General features: G+C 40.4%; 1 protein-coding gene across 1 annotated transcript; it reads left to right on the forward strand.

Annotated features, from left to right (window-relative positions):
• Window positions 1-2,313: 2,313 nt before the first annotated feature.
• On the forward strand, window positions 2,314-23,019 carry LOC133458587 (mitochondrial adenyl nucleotide antiporter SLC25A24-like). The gene is made up of 10 exons (XM_061738635.1): window positions 2,314-2,778; window positions 5,940-6,066; window positions 6,155-6,242; window positions 9,322-9,433; window positions 12,401-12,559; window positions 12,650-12,802; window positions 12,903-13,010; window positions 19,534-19,701; window positions 19,856-20,006; window positions 21,713-23,019. The coding sequence occupies exons 1-10, from the start codon at window positions 2,596-2,598 to the stop codon at window positions 21,892-21,894; spliced, it is 1,431 nt and encodes a 476-aa protein (XP_061594619.1). The 5' UTR covers window positions 2,314-2,595; the 3' UTR covers window positions 21,895-23,019.
• The last annotated feature ends 293 nt before the right edge of the window (window positions 23,020-23,312 follow it).

The raw sequence follows: 23,312 nt of genomic DNA on the forward strand, positions 1-23,312 counted from the left end.
TTTTCAGCAACTTGTGCTTTTTATTATTTTATCTTCTTTTCTCATGATTTTATTTCATTTTATTTGTTATTTACTGTCTAATTGTGTCTTGCCGCTTTTAATGTCGATGTAAAGCACTTTGAATTACCTTGTGTTGAAATAATGTGTTGAAATAAATAAACTTGCCTTGCCTTGCCTATATGAATGTTGGATTGTATTTGGAAAGGTGGCAAAGGTTTATTGAAGTGGAAGGTTGGCATTTAACTTAAAAAAAAGAAAATAAAATAAAAGCAGGATTTGATGTATATTATTTTTGTTTTTCTTATTACTTTTTAGGTTGTTAAGTTTACTGATATACTGTATGTTTTATGTTATAATGATGTCTGGTGTGTGTTTGTGTTCCTGTTAATTGTTTTGGTTAGTTTCAATGTTATTTACCGTGTTTAAGCGTGTTTGTTTTTCGTTGTTGTTGTTTTGTTTTTGTTTTTAACTGTTTTGTTCATTGGTGCTTCATGTTATGTTGTTTTTGTTAAAATAAAAAAAAGAAATAATGCCAAACCCATAGTATTGTCCAAAAGTATTTTTAAAAAAGGTTCTCATATCTTTATTACAGGTATTGTTTTGACTTTCTGACAAGTGGGACATGTATTTTACCAAATATTTAGATTTAGTGTCTCGCTATCCTCTTTCTTAAATTAAAGCAAAAGAACACAGGAGGGGAGGTAGGGGTCCATATTTTAATTTGATAGTTTTTATTTCGAACGTAAGCACAAAAAATGTAAAAAAATAAAACAGCAGAACAATAAATCAATAACACAAAAAAGAACGATAATAATCACAAGACGAGAATTAATAAATATAGTAAATGTGTTAGGCTCGAAAAATCGAAAAAAATCAGTGTTTTAAATCAGTGTCATGGCAAGTTTTGTTCTGCGTCTGCTTTTACTTTGAAAGTAAGAAGCGAGTAAACGGATACAGGACGACAGCTGATTGCAGCTTCACGGTGGGTTTAAATAAAGCCCGCCCCCCTCACTATCGCCCCCTGGCGGCCAGTCAGGAACCAGGAACACTGATTGACCAGATTACAGAAAAGTGGTAACAGCTGTATTTATGCAACATGTGTCGCCACCTAGTGGTAGGTTGGAGGCAGAGCAAGAATGACTACAAATATAAAATCCTGCAATTAAATTGGTGATAAATGCTGTTGGTATTTCTGAGAAAATCAAATTCGTCTTATTACCAGAATCCCCATTTTTTATTACCTCCCACATGGGATGAGGAAATTAAATTCAGATATAGGCTACAGACAGGGGCGCCTCCAAAAATGTTTCATAGGGGGGGGGGGGTATACTTCACCGTTGACGCTGCAGTGGCGCGGAGGTCAGAGAAGCAACATGTCAGTATAATACAATCCATTACAGGATTGTATTATACTGTTGTAGTATAAGGGCTCAGAAATACTTAAAAAACGCCTTGGTTTATTACGGAAGAGTATTAGGGCCATGCAAGAGAAAAGATATTTGAGAGGGGAAGATTTTTTTTTATTGTGCACTTCGAGAAAAAAGTTGAAATGTCGAGAAAAAAGTCAAAATGTTGAGATTAATGTTGAAATACAATTTCAAGAATAAAGTCGAAATTTCGTGAATAAAGTCGAAATTTCGAGAATAAAGTTGAAATACATTTCGACTTTTTTCTCGACATTTCGACTTTTTCCTCGACATTTCGACTTTTTTCTCGACATTTCGACTTTTTCCTCGACATTTCGACTTTTTTCTCGACATTTCGACTTTTTTCTCGAAGTGCATAATGAAAAAAAAATCTTCCTCCTCTAAAATATTATTTTTATTTTTCTCCTGCCTGGCCCTGATTCTCTTCCGTAGGGGTGGCCAGTGGGGAGGCCAGCAAATTTGTAGGGGGGGCCGTGGCCACCCTTGGCCACCCCCTGGTGGCGCCACTGGCTACAGATGTATAGTTTTCTTAAAATATCAACTTAACATAGTGGTTGTAAACCACTGTTGGATTCCTTCGTGTATGACTCATTGATCTAAATCAGATGAATCACATCGACTTTGCACTAGAGAGCCGACTATAGGGCAGAAACATATTGCACACATGTGCATGTGTCTAGTAAAACACACCAGCAAAACTGTGAAGTTTGGAGAAAAAAAGTGCAAACATCAAATAACGCCTAAATAAGAAAGAGAGTTGAAATAGTTATCAGCTCACCTGCAAAACACATGTAAAGCGAGACATGAAAAACTAGTAAGACAGAAGTATGTTGTTGGGGAAGTGAAGGGTGTGTCCCTGCGTGTGTGTGCATTTCTGCGCACAGAAAAGAAGGAGGTCTCATTTCTTCCCGAGCAGACTGAACCGCCTCGGCTTCTCCCCTCCAGCCTACCTCATCCGCACACGACTGACTTAACTTTCCCAACACCTTTCCTCGTCTACTCTTTGGATTTTCCTCCCTGCATTCATGAGGATATTGTGATTCTCTTCCCTGCAGGCGGCCCCGCAGAAATCCTCCCTCTCTGCAGTCAGTGCGGAACCAGAAGTGCCAGAAGTCTCTGCTCGTGTCTGCTGGTTTTTTGTGGTGTGTTATTTCTGTCCGACTACAGTATGTATTCGGTGGTGAGGAAGCTGTTTTTGTCGGAGTGTCGGTGCGCGGAAGATGCGTCGAGCAGGACGTACGAGCAGCTGTTCGCCCGGCTGGACACCAACCGGGATGGGAAGGTGGATGTGTCGGAGCTGAAGGCAGGCCTGGCTGCCATGGGCATCAGGGCCGGGCCGGGGGCGGCCCAGGTATCAGAAAAACACTCACAAAACACACACAGAGAAGGAGGAAACATTTCACTGGTCAGTACCACTCAAGGTGACAAACCTTACTTATGATTTTTGAAAAGATCCATATCCAATCATGATATTTTGATATGATAACTAGTACTCGAGTTGTAAATAAAAGTCAGGGGGGATGGTGGAATTTATCATATGGGGACAGATAATTTGTGCTGATTACAAATAATATAATATATTACAAAATACTGCAGGAATGACATAGCAGCAGTTAAATGCAGCCTTCTGTAAGCTTTAAATATCCACTGGGCTTACATCAAATACATCCAAACACAACAATAAAAACAGTTTTCTGAACTTATCAATATGACTCTGTCCTTCACAGGATAAGTAAAATGGATCACTGCAAAAACTCACAATCTTAACAAGAATATTTGTCTTATTTCTAGTTAAGATGTCTCATTTTAGTAAAAAAAAATCTCATTACACTTAAAACAAGACTCATCACTGGAAAAAACAACAATTTTCCCCTGTTTCAAGTAGATTTTCACTTAAAATAAGTAGAAAAATCTGCCAGTGGAACAAGATTGTATTGCTTGTAATGAGAAGATAAATCTTGTCCCACTGGCACATTTTTCTACTTATTTCAAGTGAAAATTTACTTGAAACAGGTGAAAATTGTCAAATAAGTTATTTTGCTGGTGTTATTTTTCTGGTGATGACTCTAAATGTTGAAATAGCAGTAAAACCACATTCATTGATGAAATGACATAAGGGATGGAAAGGGGGGGATGATTTTGACCGTTTTTATTTCAGGGGGGATGCCATCCCCCCTCATCCCCCCTCAACTCCCCTCAACTCCCCTCAACTCCCCTCAACTCGAGTACTGATGATAACCCTTCCTGAGTGGCAGCTGTATCATACTGTAGTTATCAGCTCATGAAGTTACACATCCTCCTCAGAAAATTACATTTTAGATGCTGCTGCATATCCTGGTTTAGACTCATGTACAGGATATCTGTCAATGTTTAACAATATTGTCTCTGGTATCATTTTAAACGGGACCTTTTAAGCATTCATTCAAGTTAAGATGTGAATCTTTCTGACCAACATAGAGGTCACTGCAGCTCTTTAAACTATAAACAACACACATTTTTACACAATTTTCGCCTAAAAGATTTACTATCTTTTTGCCCTGTGTCATCTAGGAACAACAGAGACACAAAATACAAAAACTGGAATACTCACAGGACCATAAGGATTCAGGAAATGTATAATATACCCCATACTATATCATTGTTTCAGGTCATTGTGAGCCTTAAACTAGAAGAGCATCATTGGCCTCCTATGAAACTACAACAGCCACTATAGGCTAATGTCACAAACTGGTCTTTATCATGCAAATACAGGACATAAAGAACACCACAATGACATAAGGAACCAGCTTAGTTTTATAAACAAGCATCTAAAATGTAATTTTCTGAAGGGGGTGGGTAACTTCATGAGCTGATAACTATGACACAGCTGCCACTCAGGAAGGGTTATCATGCCAAAATATCATCTACAGACATGGATCTCTTCAAGAATCATAAGTAAGGTTTGTCACCTTGAGTGGTACTGATATCTGGTCTGGCCCATGGACTATAATGCCTGAATTATGGTTCTGCGTTAAATCGACGCAGAGCCTGCGCTGTAGGCTCTGCGTCGATTTAACGCGGAACCATACAGTAAATCAGCCTTTACTAATGTGCTGTTGTCTTTAAGCAACTAGACAGGCAGCAGTTCCCCATTGTTCACTTGGAGATCACTTTCAGTCGCAGGGCTCAAGGGGAAGGTTGTCATCCAGGCATCAGAGGCAGGGAGGCATCTATTCTAATACATGCCAAAGGTCCCGATGGGCAGGATTGAGAAATACTGGGTGTTGGTGTTATTCCAGCAAAACATTCAACACAACTTTGAGCAGGAGATAACCGGACAGATGTCACTAAACTGTCATCAAGTCTGACTTTTCCCCTTTTTTATAAGGATTATTTGATACTTTCAAACACGGAGGATCTTGATTCTCAGATACACCAGAGCTAAAAGTGACAAGCCTAGTGTCCATTTGGAAGAGGCTCTATTCATAGCCCTGGAGCAAATCACAACTCCTAAACTGCTCGAGCACATCTGACCAGAATCCAGCACATGTGACTTTTCTGCCACTGGCTATGGGCCAAATATTTAAACAATCATATCATACAGTCTGATGAATATTTAATAAATCTAATCCAACTTAGCATCAGTCTCATGCTGAAGTTGGGGGGGAAAGAATTGCTTAAGAATGTCAGAAACTGTCTCAAGTTCAAGCTTCAGGTCAGCTTTTCTCATGTGCTGGAGGCCTCAGGATGAAGCCTTTATATTTGCTTCATCCTCATTTGAGAGCCTGATAACGTTTACACGGTCTGAGTCAGGAGAAAAAGGAGAGGCTACCGCTGTACGTGAGCAGGTGCTGTAAAACAGAAGCTTTCCATAGTCGGGTAATGATATGATAAACGGTAATAAATATGCACAATGACACACATTTATTGTAGAGATAGCCTGAAGTATTTAGAGATGAATAATTAATGTCTGAACTAGAGTTAATCTTAGTTAGTCAAAGCAGGGAATCTTACTGTCTTTGCTATAATAGCTATTTATGTCTGAGGGTCTGGATCAGTGCTTGACTTCTTGAGCAGTTCCATTCAGTTTTTGATTCTGCATCAGTTGGATTCTGTTTGATCTTTCTGCTAAAAGATGAATCTGCAACTTGGTGAGATGATTGAACAATTAGACCGTTTCTTTGATGATCCCCACACAAATTGAGATGATCTAAGTTCACGTAGCATTTTACAAATGGATAAAAGGTGGAAATATGTAATGAAGCAAAGGAGAAAACTGTAATTCAAAGGCAAAAGTATCTTGTCTGTATGGGAACGGTCAGTGATGAGGCCAAACCCAGGAAGGGAGGTAATAATGGAGAAGCTGCATGTCTGTCTTACTCTGCCACCAGCTGGAAACAGAGAGCAAAAGCTGTTTAAGAAGGTGGTGGACAGACGGACACAGTCCCCCCTGAGCTCACAGAACACAGAAGATGAGAGAAATGAACTGCTAATGCTGTCTTTTTTAACTTCTTTTACATTTTTTTTTTTTAGAAAATTATTACAGCAGGAGACGAAAACAAAAACGACAGCCTTGACTTCAACGAATTCACCAAATATCTGAAGGAACACGAGAAGAAGTTACGACTGACCTTCAAGAGCTTGGACAAAAACAATGATGGTAAATTGCAAAGTGTTTATTATGTTTCTTATCGTGTTAGTCAGAACTATTTATTTACCTCTGGACTTCTTTGTTTTTGTTTTAACAGGCCGAATAGACTTTATGGAAATAAAGCAGTCTCTTGCTGATCTTGGACTGGACGTAAGCAGGGAAGATGCAGAGAGAATCCTTCAGAGGTATTTCAGCTGGTTTTATTGTTGTTGCTTCGTGGTCAAAATGTTTAACGTGCTCCATTCCAGTTGTATGTTAATGTAAGTCTTTACTGTTTCTTGTGACTTTATGAGCTTCAGCCCTTAGTGAAACAAGGCCTCTTGAAGCAGCAGTAGTGAAAGGAGGGGACCCGTGTGAGGGGCTGATAACCAGAGCGGGGAGGGCGGGGTCCGCGCTGGCCGCAGGTTCAGCCCACAAGACCCACTTTAAAGAACAGGAGCTTTTTTGTACAAGTGTGCACAAACTGTCGATCATAGAGGCTTTAGCTGCTACGTCCATGTCATGGTTACACTCGGATACTTTGCAATCAAGTATCCTTGTTAGTTAAAGGCTGGATGATTCTAATGCAGTTGTTGTTGTTGCTTCAGTGACTGAAAAAAATCACATTACTGATACTCTGAAGGAGCCTTTTGCTGTTAAAACAACTTTAGGTCCATTTTTAGATGGTAAGGAGCATAAACTTTCATTAGTGACCAAAGCAACGTGAACTGAAGCAATTTTGAGTTAGAATGAAAAGTGTGTTGCAGGAAAAAGGCAATTAATGTTAGCACAGGGGACAATCGAGCCATGTTGAATGAATTACCTATTATAAGTAGGGCTGGGTATCGATTCAAACTTCAAGAATCGATTTGATTCCCATTCTTAATATTCAGAATCGATTATCATGATTCGATTTGATCCGATTCGATATTGATTTGGCTTAGTGTTATTTAAAATGTTTTTTGAGCTGTTGCCTGAATTATATGACTGTAAAATAACTAGTGAAATAATAATTTCACAATAATTATTGTGAAATAACTAAGAAATAAATAACTCAAACAGGGCTTTCAATATTTACATTTAAAGTGCAAAAAAGAAAGAAATTGCAACAGTTCATGCAGTAAACAAATCATTTTAGCTTATCTAATTTATTCTGTGACCACGCACACATATTGCCATGAAGCACCTGGCATTTTTCAGAAGTTTCATGACAAACTGTGTGTCCAACTACTGGGATTAAAGTTCACCTGGCGAAAAAATTATGTAAAAAAATAAATAAATCGATCTTTAGACATAAGAATCGATTTTTAGGAATTAATATGAGAATCGATTTAGAATCGGAAAATCGATTTTTTTCAACACAGGCCTAATTATAAGCGTCTGAAAAGCCTAAAAAATGGCATATCACTTAAGGAATAGTGTGAACAAGGTCCCTACAGACAGTCTAACTTAGTCATTTTAACTTTGTACAAAAGGTGCAATAAAATAACTTTTATCAGAGGAATTTCTGCCCAGTTGCACTTATCTTGTTGACTACCAATGTTACACAAACTACTACTGCGACTGCTTTTAACAACAGCCTATTTTGTCATAAATAAATAAGTCCCAGTCCGGTTCTATGGAAGCAGGAACTATTAGCTCCTTTCCTTTTGCATCTGTGGACAGTAGTTTGCATGACGTGTGAAACTCAACACTGCAGGGACTGAAGGGAGATGCCTGTACAAACATTGTTTTTCTAAACATACAAACTTAGTTTGTCTGTAGGGACCATGTCCACATTTCTGAGTCCTGTCAGAGACTTTAATAAGCAATTTCTTTATGATGGAGCGCTATCGTCCCAAGTCACTACTTGCCCTTTTGCTGCAGTCACATTCTCCATTTTAACTCAGAACCGCTTCAGCTCATATTGTCTTGGTTAAAGTTTGCTAAAATAAACCAATTTGTGGCATTGAAATAAGATGAACATGGAGCAGGCTGCAGCTTGATCATAGAGAAGATTATAATAAAACCTTTGATGCTAGTTTTAAAATTAGATGTTGAGTTTAGAAATAAACCTTACTGAAACTAGTTTGTGATGACTCCAAACCTGGACTGATATGTTAATCGCCAGTAACTGTAATTTATGGCCTAATTTGTGTATTTCCGGATTATGCAATTCGGAGGTCATCAGCACTGGACCACATCTAGTTTTGATCCAAAGTTAACCAGAAAAATTTACGATAGGACGTCACTTCCATCATATGAAATGGAAATAAATTATTTTGACCTCACGTGATTGTCTGAGTGAATTTCAGCTCAACCGTGTAAATGATCCATACTGTTTGTTGTCTTGTCTTTTTTAACTTATTTTTACAAATATCAGTGGCTGTTGGAGCTATTCTCACTTATTTGGTGATTAATTAGAAACTTCCTCCTGGCCATTTTTGTGTTTTCGGGCGGATCGTAATTGTAATTTCTGCATCCAAAGTTCACAATCATGGACTTCATCCCACAGTTCCCTTTTTTACTCTGGGTCTTTTATTTAATAAAAAGGTAATTAAAATCCTGAGGGACAAAAGACTGCTTCCATATTTAAATGTGTACATAAAATAAAAGCTTACAGATAAAATAGATCAACATGTAGGAGAAACGGTATCTCCATGATTCCTAAAAAATGTAGTCCTGTGTCTCATTAATCTTGGAAGGTACAGTAGCTGAATACCTGCAAAATATCCTGGAAGAGTCTTCTCCTTTGTGGTTAATACATGAATCAAACATAAATGGATGGTTACGGCCTGAGAAAGACCATTTTACAGGTGTGACTGCCGCCAATAAGAATATATTCAAGCTTCTCTCTGGAGCTGATATTGACCAACTTATAGTCCTTCAGAGAAACGTTCTTCGTATAAACAGGTTACCGGTGATCCTCAAAGGTGTCCGCAGTAGGGACTTGGTATGATCTCATCTCTGTTTTAAAGCCAACATTTCTTGTGTGGGTGTGATATTTATCATTATTGAGTAAAGAAATAATATGAAATAGAGGATGTTTAGTGTTGATGATCACAATCATTGTTTGAACCTCCACGCTCAATAAAAAAAAGTTGGCCACGAAAAAGAAACAGAAATGACCAAAGAAATGTTTAGAAAAAAAATGAAACCCTCTATAATTTCTGTTGTTGAATTAACAAGATGTACACAGTTCTTTTTATGCAAATCATAACTTATTTCTATCACCAACAAGTTACTAAGAGTACAAAGTTGCTGAAGTGCTAATTGATTAAGACCCTGTGTGTGTGTGTGTGACAGCATCGATGTGGACGGCACCATGACTGTGGACTGGGGTGAGTGGAGGGAGCATTTCCTGTTCAATCCGGCCACCAACCTGCAGGACATTATCCGCTACTGGAAGAAAACCACAGTAAGGGACTTGCTCCAAACTTTTTCTCATGTTCCATCTCCATGTACAGATAATAGTAAATCAGCTCTGTATATCTGAAATAGAGTTTCACAGGAGCAGGAAGATGACTGTTTTTGAAGATGCTGACCATTGCTTTGGGTTTTAAAACTGTATTTTGGTTCAAATAAGTTTCCTAGATGTGTCAAGGACGCTCTCGCTTGAATCACCATACACTCACCTGTCTAGCGCCAGCTACAGACTTAGATTTTAATAAAAAACGGAGCAGTTTACTCAGCAACATATGCAACCACGGCAACGGGAAAGTTGTGAATGGTTGCAGATCAGCTCCTGTACGTTGACGGATTAGATTCATTCATTTCTAGAAGAGCCGTGAGAAAGCAGAGCCATGAAGAGGTGGAGTGGGCATGAAGGGAGAGATTACTGAGGCGTTTGTCTCACCTTTCGATTTACTGTAAAATAAAAATCCTCATATATATATATAACATAAAAATGAGACAGAATGTAGTTTAAGACTTTTGTGCAGCTTGTTTTTTTTATGTGGCCAGTACAGTTGCATGCTGGAAACGAAGCTATTTCCTGTCGGTGGTTAATCTCTGACGTAAGCTCTGCCCACTGGCTCTGCCTACGGGGGTTCAATTAACTGTCGCTTTCTAAACTCGGCAGAGATTAGCTAATTTCAGTCTGACCTGCGTGCAGATTAGTTTATTGTTGGGATTTGGACAGGAAAAGGTGAAAGGAAGTGATCCTGGAACTGGAACAGCCAGGGAGCTGAGATGAAGGAGCGGTGAGGCTGAACCAGTCGTTGGAAACATCTATGGCAGTGAGAACCTCCCGTCACCAGCAGCTTTTGAACCCTGGGTTTCTGGCCTTCCTGGACGTCGTGTTTGAATGTGAAGACCCTCAACATCTGCTGCAGTTCTGCATTAGAATTGTGTGAAGGATCCACGTTGGTGCATGAGGTTTTTGGAGGGACTGAACTGAAGTCCAGCTTTATCGGAGGTCGGGGATAAGCATGGCTCTGCTGCAGCTTCAGCAGGCACAGCAACAGTCCGCCTGGTTTTTCCTCGACTTTGAAGATGACGGGGCAATCTATGAGGTTGAGGTGGATCTGGTACGTTCTTATACGGGAACTGGTGAACGTTTGGTCCAAAACAGAGGTGTCTTCAGTATTCACATTCCTTACTCAGGTAGAAGTATAGATACTAGAGTTTAAAAATACTCCTGTAGAAGTTGAAGTATCAACTCAAGTTTTTTACTCCAGTAAAAGTATAAAAGTACTGGTTTCAAAACTACTTAAAGTATAAAAGTAAAAGTAATGTAAGGGGGAAAAAAGCCATTAAGGACAAAAGCCATTGAAAATGAATGCATCTTAGTATAATGCAAATATATTAAAGAACCATATATGTGTACTATTGAGCATTAACATGTGTTTCAGAGAGCAGAAGATATGATGACTAGTTGCCTATAAGTATTGTAATGGTGCAAAAAGTCAAACTTCAGAGGCATGTTATCATTTATCCTAACCTTTATTGGAATGTACATCCAAGTTTAGTTGCAGGAATCTGAGGGAACGGATGTAAGAACAAAACTGGACAAGAACATCTGAAACAACCACAACCTAATTCACTCTATCCGGATGGAGCAATTTAACTGGATAGTTATTTTTTAAAGGCCGAAATGAAATGGAGTAACGAGGCTGTTTTTAAAATGTAAGGAGTAAAAAGTACAGATAATTGCGTGAAAATGTAAGGAGTAAAAATAAAAATTCATCTGAAAAATAATTACTCCAGTGAAGTATAGATAACCAAAATGTTCTACTTAAGTAAGGTAACAAAGTATTTGTACTTCATTACTTGACACCTCTGCTCCAAAATTAGAGAAATGGATATGCCTGAGATCATCCAGATATGCATTTGAGTAAAATTAATTATATAAAACTAGGAGATGTAAGGAATCTGAAAGTATCCTGATCAGCAGATGTGTTGACTAGTTTTTCAAAAACATTTATCTTTGTACAACTTAAAGGTAAAAGTTCAAAATTGGACAATCTAATATTGTTGTTGTTGTTATTATTGTATTAATTGTATATCATTGATCTTAACATCAAGTATCAGCTGGGTTTTGAATGGCAAGGTGGAGGACAATAATAATTATTCTTGGAGCCCAAAGCCAAATGAGTTTGATATGGCGTCCCCCATCGCTGCCAGGTATATCGGTTACTGTCATGAATGTAACTGCTTTGAATTTAATTTGTTACTTATCACTAGTTATGCTTTTGTGCATCTTTGTTTTGTAGTTTGATTACAATCTACACTCAGAGTCTGATAAAGAAAGAGAAAGTGGTTAAAATTGTCTTTATTAATATCTGGTCAAATCAAACGGTTCAATAATCACAGAGAAGCAATTTTATTCAGAGCCTGACGTTTTAGTGTTAATTTACACCAGCTATTTATGGACAAAAAGTGTATTATTCCACTTCTATTATATTAGCTTTCCCAGAAAGATTACTTGCACTTGCACAAAAATCCTCTGTGAGAGTCTTAAATCCTTATTTCCAGTCGTCTTGTGTTTGTTTGTGTGATAAGACTAGATGCTCATCAGTGTCGAGCTGTGATGTAACTGCTTTCACAGCACGGATCTGCACTTATGCAAGGTTCTTGAATGACGCCTGTCCTGTCCTACTCAGCTTTAAGTTCACAGCGAACCGGTAATGAAGCTTTAATATTTGTTAAAGCTTTGTTAAGTAAAAGTTGATCAAAAAAGCAGCTCAGCACTATCAAAGTGCATTTTAAAGAACACAAAGTTCAAGTGGAAGAGTGAAAATGAAGTGTAAAAGGTTTTGGCTCTTCTATATGTTGGCATGAATCAAAATTCTGAAATGGATAACAAGGCATTTCTTTATATTAAACTGAACACCACACAGCATTTGTCACATCTCCTCGTATGTCTGCACTGTGTTGCTTCTAGGTGTTGGACATTGGTGACAGCATCACCATCCCAGATGAGTTCACGGAGGAAGAAAAGACGACCGGTATGTGGTGGAAGCAGCTGTCGGCGGGAGCCATGGCGGGCGCCGTGTCCCGCACAGGAACCGCCCCACTGGACAGAATGAAGGTCTTCATGCAGGTGGGCCAACATTTCCTTTACCTGCTGAATAGTCCTGCTGTAAATGGATGTATTTGTGAGGATTAAACAGCAACTTTCTGTTACATCCAGGTGCACTCTTCGAAAAGCAACAAAATCAGTCTTGTGGGAGGTTTTAAGCAAATGTTAAAAGAAGGAGGAGTGGCGTCCCTGTGGAGAGGAAACGGTATCAACGTCCTGAAGATCGCCCCTGAGACGGCCATTAAATTCATGGCTTATGAACAGGTATACATGCTGAAGACATCATGTGTTCTTGTTTTATCTGCATTGAATTATCCTGAGTTGTGGAGAGCTGTGGTGCATCTGTGTCTCTGTGTGTCGTCAGTATAAGAAGCTGCTAGCCAGCGAGCCAGGGAAGGTCAAGACCCATGAGAGGTTCATGGCAGGATCGCTGGCCGGGGCCACGGCACAAACGGCCATCTATCCCATGGAGGTGAGCGGACACGGAGCTTTAACAGTGTAGAGACACGTGGGTGGGTGTGTTGGTGGAAATAACACAATATCTGTATGGTGGAATTTATTTATTTATTCCAGATCCCCATTAGTTGCTGCCTCAGCAGCAACTATTCTTCCCGGGGTCCAACAGTACAAATATACATTTCTATAAAACTTTTACAGTACAATATAAAATGTTAGTTAAACAGAATAAAACAAAGTAGATAACAAGTACGAAGAACAACAACTAAAAAGAAAAACAAGACAAAAAAACTAAAGATAATAAGCAGAAAACAATGAAAAAAAAGAATTTTCCTAAATGAAAAAACGAAAATGAAAAATAAAAAAATAACAACCAAAAACAGATAGATTAAAGATAAATAAGTGCATACTAAATGAGGTAAAAACAAAAAAAAAGTATTTCAATAGAAGAAAATTTAAAAATAAATAAATAGTGAAAATAACCGGAAACGTCACAAAACTTCAGCAAAATAAAATACTAAAAATTGAAATTAAATGCAGAACAAGAAAATATGCTTATTTATGTCACGAACCGGGCTGCACGGCATGACAAAGAGGGAGACGCAACACAAGGAAAGTCAATCAAAAAGGGTTTTTATTAAATAATACCAAATAATAAAGCTAAAAGAATAACCTTAATTAAATATGGCGTGTGTAGTCTGTAGATCAGTGGTGTAAGTGAGTGCATGCGGGAAACAATGTGGGTGTATGTGTGTAAGGTGTAAATCTAAAGCAAAACCAAACCACAAACAAAATGCTGCCTCAGGGATGAGAGAGAGGGGAGAAGTGAGCAGCCAGAGCTCTTTAAAGGCTCATTGAGCACAGGTGCTGCCACTTCTCTGATGACCCTCAGCTCCTCCCACTGCTACCTGCAAGGGGGAAGACCAGCCACAAGGCAGGAAGGTAAAGAGGGTCGTCACACCCCCCCCCATAAGACGAGGGTCCCAGGACCTCCGTCCCCAAACAATAACACCTGCCTATAAGAAGAGAAAAAAAAAAACATAAACCACATGCAGGCAATATTAAAACTAGAGCCCGCGACAATGCATCTGCTACCACATTAAAATCATTGCTTCAAACGCCAAAGCCTGCGCTGTTGACAAATGTCTAAACAGGCTCTTCAAGTTCTTGAGGGTCTCTGAATTTCTCAGCCGACCAGACAATAAACCCTCATCAGGCTCAAACACCTCACCCCCACTCTCATCAGAAAATTCACCCACTGTGTCAGCAATCAAAACAGGACTCCCCCCCAGTGACTCCTGCTGGACAGCACTGGATGGACTAGCAGAGTGAGCATAGTAGGGTTTCAGCAGATTCACATGGAACAATTTTTCAGGCTTCCTACGTCCCGGAGTTGAAATCAAATAATTCTGGTCTGAGACCCGTTTAACCACTGTATATGGACCTGAAAACTTGGCCTGAAAGGGAGAACTAACCAGTGGACAAAGAGCCAACACACGATCCCCAATGCTAAACTCACAAACCTCAGCCCGACGATCGTACTTCCTTTTCATCTTAGTTTGCGACGTAGCTAACATTTGTTTTGCCAACTCTCCTGCAGAATACAGCCGGTGTTTAAAGCCATTTACATAGTCAATAAGGTTGGTGGGTGGGTCTGACCCCTTCCACCCATCCTTAAACACAGACAGGGGACCCCGCACCGAGTGGCCAAATATTAGATCGTTTGGGCTAAACCCTGTACTGTCTTGCACCACCTCCCGTGCAGCCAAAAGCAACCAGGGTAGCCCCTCTTCCCAGTCCCCCACCAGTTCAACACAGTATGCACGCAAAAGAGACTTGAGAGTTTGGTGGAAACGCTCCAGAGCCCCTTGACTCTGAGCATGATAAGCAGTCGACTGATTATGTCTGATCCCTAACAGTTTCAACACTTGGGCCATCAGATGTGAAGAAAAGTTAGATCCCTGGTCACTCTGGATGACTCTGGGGATGCCAAACACAGATATAAATTGTGTCAGAGCCTTAACCACAGACCTTGCAGTAATTGTCCGCAATGGATAAGCTGCCGGATATCTGGTGCTTTGACACATGACAGTCAGCAAGTACTGGCTACCTGACTTCGAACGAGGCAATGGTCCCACACAATCAATGATTAGGTACTCAAACGGTTGACTAACAGCTGGAATTGGCTGCAACGGAGCTGGTTTAATAACCTGGTTCGGCTTACCAGTCAGCTGACAAGTACCACAGTTCCTAATGTGCAGAGAAACATCCTTCTTCAGCCGAGGCCAAAAGAAGTGGCGTAAAACAATGTCATAGGTTTTCCGGACCCCAAAATGTCCTGACTTATCATGAGCAAGACCCAACACATGGCTACGCAACTTAGATGGAACTACGACTTGAAAAATAGGGTCGCCAACAAAGTCCTCACCATGGGGCAACCACTTCCTGAGCAAAATACCATCCTGAATTAAGTAGCCACTGGCAACACTTTCCACCTCACTGGCAGACAAAACGGATTGAAATGCCTTTTCTAGTGATGGGTCAGCCCTCTGCTCACTCCTCAGGTCACCGTGAGACACAGATAAAGGAAAATCAGGCAAACATGGCAAAGCAGTCTCCACCTCCCTTTCCTCCTCCTCCGACTCAGCCCGACTCATTGCCCGTGTAACCGCACATGCAGAAAACACTTCAGGGAAACGCACAGAACTTTCATCAGGCTGTTCTGAACTCAAGGGAGAATTAGTGACAACAGGAGGCGGCGGCTCATGTGCCCAAACCTGACTGCCAGCCAAATCGTTACCCAGAATTATATCAATTCCTTCAACTGGTAACGCTGGTCTCACCCCAATAGGCACTTCCCCCTGCACCAAGCCACAATCTAAAGTCATCCTATGCACTGGGACAGGCAACAACCCCATCCCCATCCCTCGCATAAGGATCCTATCTCCAGTGTCAGTCTTCTCTGAAAATGGCAAAACAGTTTCCACAACATAAGATTTAACAGCACCGGTATCTCTCAAGATCTTAACGGGAACCTTAGTGTCACTCCCAGTCTGTGTTACAAACCCATCAGAAACGAAAGGCCCATAAGACACGCAAGGGTCCTCAACCACCCCGAATTCAGCCTGCCCATCTTGACACCGTCCAACATCCACAGAACCAGGAACACTTGCCGCCAGGGCAGCCGGCTTTACATGACCGCTTCCTGGGTGCTGCCTCTTACCCCTAAGCTGTGGGCAGTCTGACTTCCAGTGGCCTGGCTCCCGGCAGTAGTGACACAAATTCTCACCTCTTCCAGGTGTTCCCTGGGTCCCCTTACCCGAAGAACCCCCAGAGCGAACCGGCGATCCACCACCAACATTCTTATGCCCCACAGGCTCCCACACCGGGTCACTAAACCGGCTTTTATGAATGAGGACATACTCATCTGCCAGTTCCGCAGCCTCCGCCGCAGTCTTAACCTTACGCTCCGTAAGATGTGTGGCAACACGACTGGGCAGAGAGTTCTTAAATTGCTCCAAGACGATCAACTCGCGCAAACTCTCAAAGTTATTAACATCAGAGGACATACACCAACGATTGAAATGGGTAGTCAGTTCCCTCGCAAACTCCATATGCGACTGGTGAACCTTTTTCTCCCACGTCCGAAAACGCTGGCGATAGGCTTCTGGGACTAACTCATAGGCTTTTAACACAGCATCTTTGACTGATTTATAAGTCAGATTGTCATTACTTAAGGACGCATAAGCCTCCTGTGCCTTCCCAGACAACACACACTGCAACAGCAAAATTTGCTCAGAGTCTGACCAACCCCCTGCCTGTGCAATCCGCTCAAACAGAGAGAAAAAAACATCTGGATCCTTCTCATTGAAGTTTGGCACAAGCCGCAAATTCCTCACAACATCAGGAGCCCCAGAGCGTGAAGATAAACCACCCTCTCCGTGTAACACATCCCCAGCAAGCTTACCTTCTCTGACTAAAGCCAACCTAGCAGTCTGTAGTGCTATGTTTGCCTGCTCTGTCCCACGCCGCAACCGTTCAATTTCAATTTGCTTCTCTACCTCCAGCCTATGTCTTTCCGTCCCATGTGATAACTGCAATAGCAACAGCTCTTTTTGCTGCTCGAAAGTCAAATTTCCTGCTGGAACTAAAAGTGGCTCCGCTGCTAATGCCTGACCAAGTCCCTCCGTCTTTGCCTCCATCACCCCTTTCGCCACTAACCGCAGCTTAAGCGTAGCCTTCACACTGTCTTTACGTTTATCCCTAAGATCACCCAAACCAATTTCATACTCGTCTGCAATTTTCAACAGCTGCCCCTTAGTGCAACGATCCAGAAAACCCTCACTTGGGGCAGCAATAAATTCCTCTATCCCGGCCATTTTTCAAAAACAAAAGGGAAAATGTTAACCCAAAAGTAATGAAACAAAAAGGAGTTGGAGATCCCAGCCAAAAAGAACAAAAGAAGGGTCAGCACAGGGCCAGCCACGCAATGGGCCGTCGGACCACGCACTTTCCCCACTAAATAAGAAAAAACCAAGGTAAACCTATAACCAAACAAAAACCGATAACAGGACTACCGGCAATCTCCAGTTCAAACTAAAGAACAAAATTAACTTTCCTATTCAAAACTGCATCTCCCAAACACAGGGTACACTGGACATCACCATAGCTGATGCCATGCACTCAAATCCCCAAATCATTTAGGGCACCAAACAGCCTGAAACAACTCAAACCTTGGACGAGCCCCCACTTGTCACGAACCGGGCTGCACGGCATGACAAAGAGGGAGACGCAACACAAGGAAAGTCAATCAAAAAGGGTTTTTATTAAATAATACCAAATAATAAAGCTAAAAGAATAACCTTAATTAAATATGGCGTGTGTAGTCTGTAGATCAGTGGTGTAAGTGAGTGCATGCGGGAAACAATGTGGGTGTATGTGTGTAAGGTGTAAATCTAAAGCAAAACCAAACCACAAACAAAATGCTGCCTCAGGGATGAGAGAGAGGGGAGAAGTGAGCAGCCAGAGCTCTTTAAAGGCTCATTGAGCACAGGTGCTGCCACTTCTCTGATGACCCTCAGCTCCTCCCACTGCTACCTGCAAGGGGGAAGACCAGCCACAAGGCAGGAAGGTAAAGAGGGTCGTCACAAACACAACAAATTATTTTTACAAAAAAAAAAAAATTCAATCTTTCCATTTTATTTTTATGTTTTTATCATTTTATGTTATGGGACAAAAGCACAAACCAGTTATTGTGGGTCTGCTTGTGGTCTGTTCTTGACGTATGGCCAAAAAAACCTCCCTCCGGTGTGCCGGTGAGGCATCACATGATGCTCTTGGGCAGAAAGACCACGCTGCTAATGCACTGCCACGGTGGTCCGTCTGAAAGAGTCCAAAACTAGCATCTTGTAGCCTTTCCTAGAATAACGCTCCGTAATCCTTTAAAGCTGGTTGAGTCGTAAACAAAGCTGCTGGAATAACTGGAATAACAGCGAAATCAAGAAAGTGCTCTCTGGGTTTGTGCTCTGGAGTATCCGGTTTGGTAAACATGAGTCAGGCTAGCATTACTTTCATAGGGTTTAAAGGTCTGTTAGAAAAGTCACATTTTGTTCTCATGATGTGTTGCAAACTGGTGAATGAATGAGATCTGTGGCTGAAAGCAGTACTCAACCCGACAGCGCCTGAAGCAACGCGGCTGTATCATTTTGATGCAGATGTGCACCAGCTGCTGATCCACTGTTTCTGAAGATGAGGCCCGGTGGCCTTCAGAGGAAGCAGCTTGCGGCTCTAGAGCCGCATGCGGCTCTTTAGCGCTGCCCTAGTTGCTCCCTGGAGCTTTTTCAAAAATGTTTGACTTTTTTTTTTCTTCTTTTTTGTTTTCTTTTTTTTCTTCTTTTTCTTTTTTTCTTCTTTTTTTCTTTTTTCTTTTTTCCTTTTATTCTCTTTTTTTCCTCTTTTTTTCTTCCTTTTCCTTTCTTTTTTTAAACTCGTCATTTCGACTTTTTTCTCAATATTTCAAACTTTTTTCTCAACATTTTGACTTTTCTTCACGAAATTTTGACTTTTTTCTCAAGATTTTACTTCAACATTAATCTTGACATTTCGACTTTTTTCTCTGAGTTTCGACTTTTTTCTCAAAGTGCATAATGAAAAAAAAATATCTTCCCCCAGTTTTAACTAACATAGATACATGCAGCATGTGTTGCCTTCATTCTAAGGCTGATCCAAGACTTTTAATTTTTTGCGGCTCCAGACATATTTTTTTTTTGTGTTTTTGGTCCAATATGACTCTTTCAACATTTTGGGTTGCAGACCCCCTGGTATAGTTGAGCATAAAGATGTTTATTCAGAACAAAGCAGAAACATGTTCACATGTCAAAGAAAAAAAGTGGCAAAAAACTAGATCTTAATTTAGTGAATGGATCTAACTATTGAGCTCATAGAGGCCCTCATTTGCAAGCCTCAACCGCGGACACAAACTGTTGCAAGAAGGACTACGAAGTGTAGGACGGCGTTACTGATCATCCTTGTCTGTGCAGGTGATGAAAACCCGTCTGACACTGAGGAAAACTGGACAGTACTCAGGAATGTTCGACTGTGCCAAGAAAATCCTGAAGAAGGAGGGCGTGAAGGCGTTTTACAAGGGCTACATTCCCAATATTCTGGGCATCATACCCTACGCCGGGATCGACCTGGCCGTCTATGAGGTAAGCGGTGATGAAATGCACTCATTTGGATACATTTAAATAGTGTGAGATAAAACCGGTTCTATCTTCAGCTGTAAGTCTGACTTGTAAAGAAATTTAGTCAAATATAAGGGTCCAACAATAACGCTCCTCCTACATACACCTGTCTGACCAGAGCTTGAAGAACCTCTGGTTGTCCAAATATGCCAAGGACACAGCAAACCCAGGAATCCTGGTGCTGCTGGGCTGCGGGACCATCTCCAGCACTTGTGGCCAGCTGGCCAGCTACCCGCTGGCTCTGATCCGCACCCGCATGCAGGCACAAGGTGAGACCAACAAAACCACTTCTTTTAAAAAGAAAGAACTTATTTGTTTTTTTCATTTACATTTTTGTGGGGAAAAAATTGCTAAATGTTGTCATTCTTAAGTCTTTTCATTAAAATTTTATTTTACTGTTTTTATTCAAATACCTCCCTCATTTGGTATTAAAGAATTTCTGATCCACAGTAACTTCCAAGACTATCTTTTGCTTCGTCTTTGCATATTGTGAAACATATGACACTATGGCATAGGACATGGAAGTGGAATCACTTAGCTCTAACAGAACTGAGAGAGGCATTAAATATAATTAAATATAACATGCCCATAGCACGCTCTCTCATCACCTGTGACATATGTGGCATTGTGACTTTGGGGTGTCCTTTTATTGGAGATGTTGGAAGGATTGGCCGTATATTCCTCACACTGACCTCCCATGGTGTGGACTTGCTGTACACTGAAAAAAGTATAACCTTGCTCAAACTAAAAAAAAATGATGTCCAGATATCACATCTAAAATATTTGACTTCACAGAATTTAAATTGAGTATCTTCATATGACCTGATTATTTTATGTTGATGTAAACAATAATACTGCACTTGACTCAACCTTAATTTTTTGCCTTGATCCAAATTATTTTTTTTACTTTTAGTTATTGAACCAAACTAATAAATTTAAATTGAACCAAATTAATTCACTTAATTCACTTTTAACTGATTTAAGGGTTAGGGTTAGAATTGAATTGTTTGCCTTGACACCAGTTTATTAATTTACATGTATCCAAACTATATTTTTCACATTTTATTTGACCCAAAAAATAATTTGTTTCCCACCTTATAAACTCTATAAAAAGACACTTGGCCAACAGATGACATTAAATGTATTTATTAATCTTAAACATATGAACCATATGCAACACATTAGGCAATCAGCCTTCATTTTTCTTTAATCTAAGAGTGGGCAGATTTGTGTGTAATCCTGGAATATGGCTAAACCTGAATGCTGACTAAAATGATGCACTGTATAGCATCCCTAAAGGCACTGCAAGGTGGCAAGGGGAGGAAACGGTGGAGCGAAGAGGAGAGAGGCTGGAGAGGGGGGTGGGTAGAGAGGGACCTAGGACGTAAACGATATCACGATGTCAAAAGGTGCGTCTGGCCAGCATGCCGAGAGGAAGCTACCGGACCATGTGCTCTGACTCTGTAGTGTGCAATGCGCATGCGCAATTCATTTGACTCAATCTAAAAATATTACCTGTAGGTCATGAAGAAAAAAAATAATTTGAGAGAAATCAAAAACTTTGTTTTGGGTCCAAATCAAACTTGATGTCTCTAAATGCAAAAAGAATGAGTTTTACAATCAAATCAATAATTTTATCCTGTTTTAGATGGCAATTATTAGTTTGAATGAACAACTGCATGTTACACTTGTTTCAGTGTATGCACCTCATGTGTGAAAAAATCTGGAGTCAAGACTCAAAATTTGAGCTAAATGGATCAATACGCTACCAATTTCTATTTTGGGGCATATGTCATTCAAAGTCATTTTAAGTTTATCTATGCAGTACGGACGTTTATATTTCTAGTAGTATAGTATTGTGGATGTGTTTTAAGTTATTCATTTATCATGATTGTGTGTAAAACACACATAAAATAAGAATATGGGTTATTTCTGTTGCACCTATTATTTTCTGATGGGAACGCTCTCTTTTCAGCTTCTCTTGAGGGTGCGGAGCAGTTGCCGATGGGCAACATGGTGAAGAAGATCCTGGAGAAGGAGGGCTTCTTTGGACTTTACCGTGGCATCCTGCCCAATTTCATGAAAGTCATCCCAGCCGTCAGCATCAGCTACGTGGTGTATGAGTACATGCGCTCCGGCCTGGGAATCCAGAAGTAGCTGCAGAACCGTCCGTGTACACAACAGTGCAAGATGTGCTGCATTTTTTTTTCCCACTTTCATCTGGCATTTGGAGAGATTGTTTACCTGGAGGTCCCCAGAGTCTGGACCCAGACCGCTGCAGATGGAGCCCGTGTAGAGAGTTTAAAGAGACAGCAGGACCTGAACTGCAGTACTGTGCAACTGTCAGCAAAGAAAAAACCCTGCTGCACTACCACGCCGTTAGCATCTCTACGGGGCGTCCAAATCATGCTGTTTACACTCCACCGACAGCTTTAAGTGCACTGACTTTGGGTCAACCAGCTTTCAGTTTAAAAAAAACTTAAATAGGATTTCTTTTTTTTTTCTTTGAATCAGAATCCTGTTGTGTACCAAAAATGTCACGTTCCTCTTGACCAAAGAGCACCTTATTGCATCACTTAAACAAAAAGTCCTTTTTATCTCCTGCTGTCATTATCACAAATACTCCAACAATCAAAAAAAGAAGTAACTTTGTTTTACATCTTAATGCAGCCACACTAAAAATGTATTCAGTCACCTATGAGAAGAGAGGTGTGTCATCTAGAAATCTGGGAAAAATCTAAGTGCGATATGTCCTGGTGGGGATGTATTTAACTTGAGTCTTCTGTAAAGGTGGTGTTTGTGTACAACTTTACGACACTTCTTCAGTGAGGCTGTCTGGGAAGAAATGTGCCTTGTGTGTTTTTCTCAGATATCTGGAGACTCATATCCTCCTCTTCTTTTGCCTTCCTTTCCAATATTTGGTTCATAGATGCTGGAGTTTACATAGAAAGATTACATGACCACATTTTATTTTCAAAAAATAAACTTTGAATTAAAGTATTTTGTTTCTTTTTTTGAGCGGTGCAACACATACCAGAATACACTCTGAGCTTCGATGTGGCGGGGGTGATCCCTGAAGCTCTAAGAACAGATTACTCTAGTTTAGATGTTACGTAATAATCTGTTCCCCCGGTATTGTCACTCCTGGCTTTCCCTGTCTGGTCAAACTGTGGACCCCACATCGATGGATCAGTAACTCGTGGAGGCAAAATAACAACCGTCAAGCTACAAGTCGCAGTTAACTCAAATCTTTGTATTGGAAAAAATAAAACTTTTATATTTTACTTTTATATTCATTGATGATGTTGCTTTTTGCCTTTATGTAATCTAATCTAGCTTCCCATGACCCAAGCTCTTGTTCGGTATGCGTTTTTTATTTCTCATTTGGGCTCATTGGGAGCTGATAAAGTCTAAACTACACACCATCTTTTGAATTATGTCTACAGACGGTGACACTCAGTCTGCATCTCCATAAAGCAATAAGCTCACCTTTAAGGTGTAAACCACCCAAAATGTCACACCCACACATGTGAATGCTGGGTTTTAGGCTATTTAAGCAAATATAAATAGAAAAA

Source organism: Cololabis saira, chromosome 13 (genome assembly GCF_033807715.1).
Source record: "Cololabis saira isolate AMF1-May2022 chromosome 13, fColSai1.1, whole genome shotgun sequence".
NCBI lineage: Eukaryota > Metazoa > Chordata > Actinopteri > Beloniformes > Belonidae > Cololabis > Cololabis saira.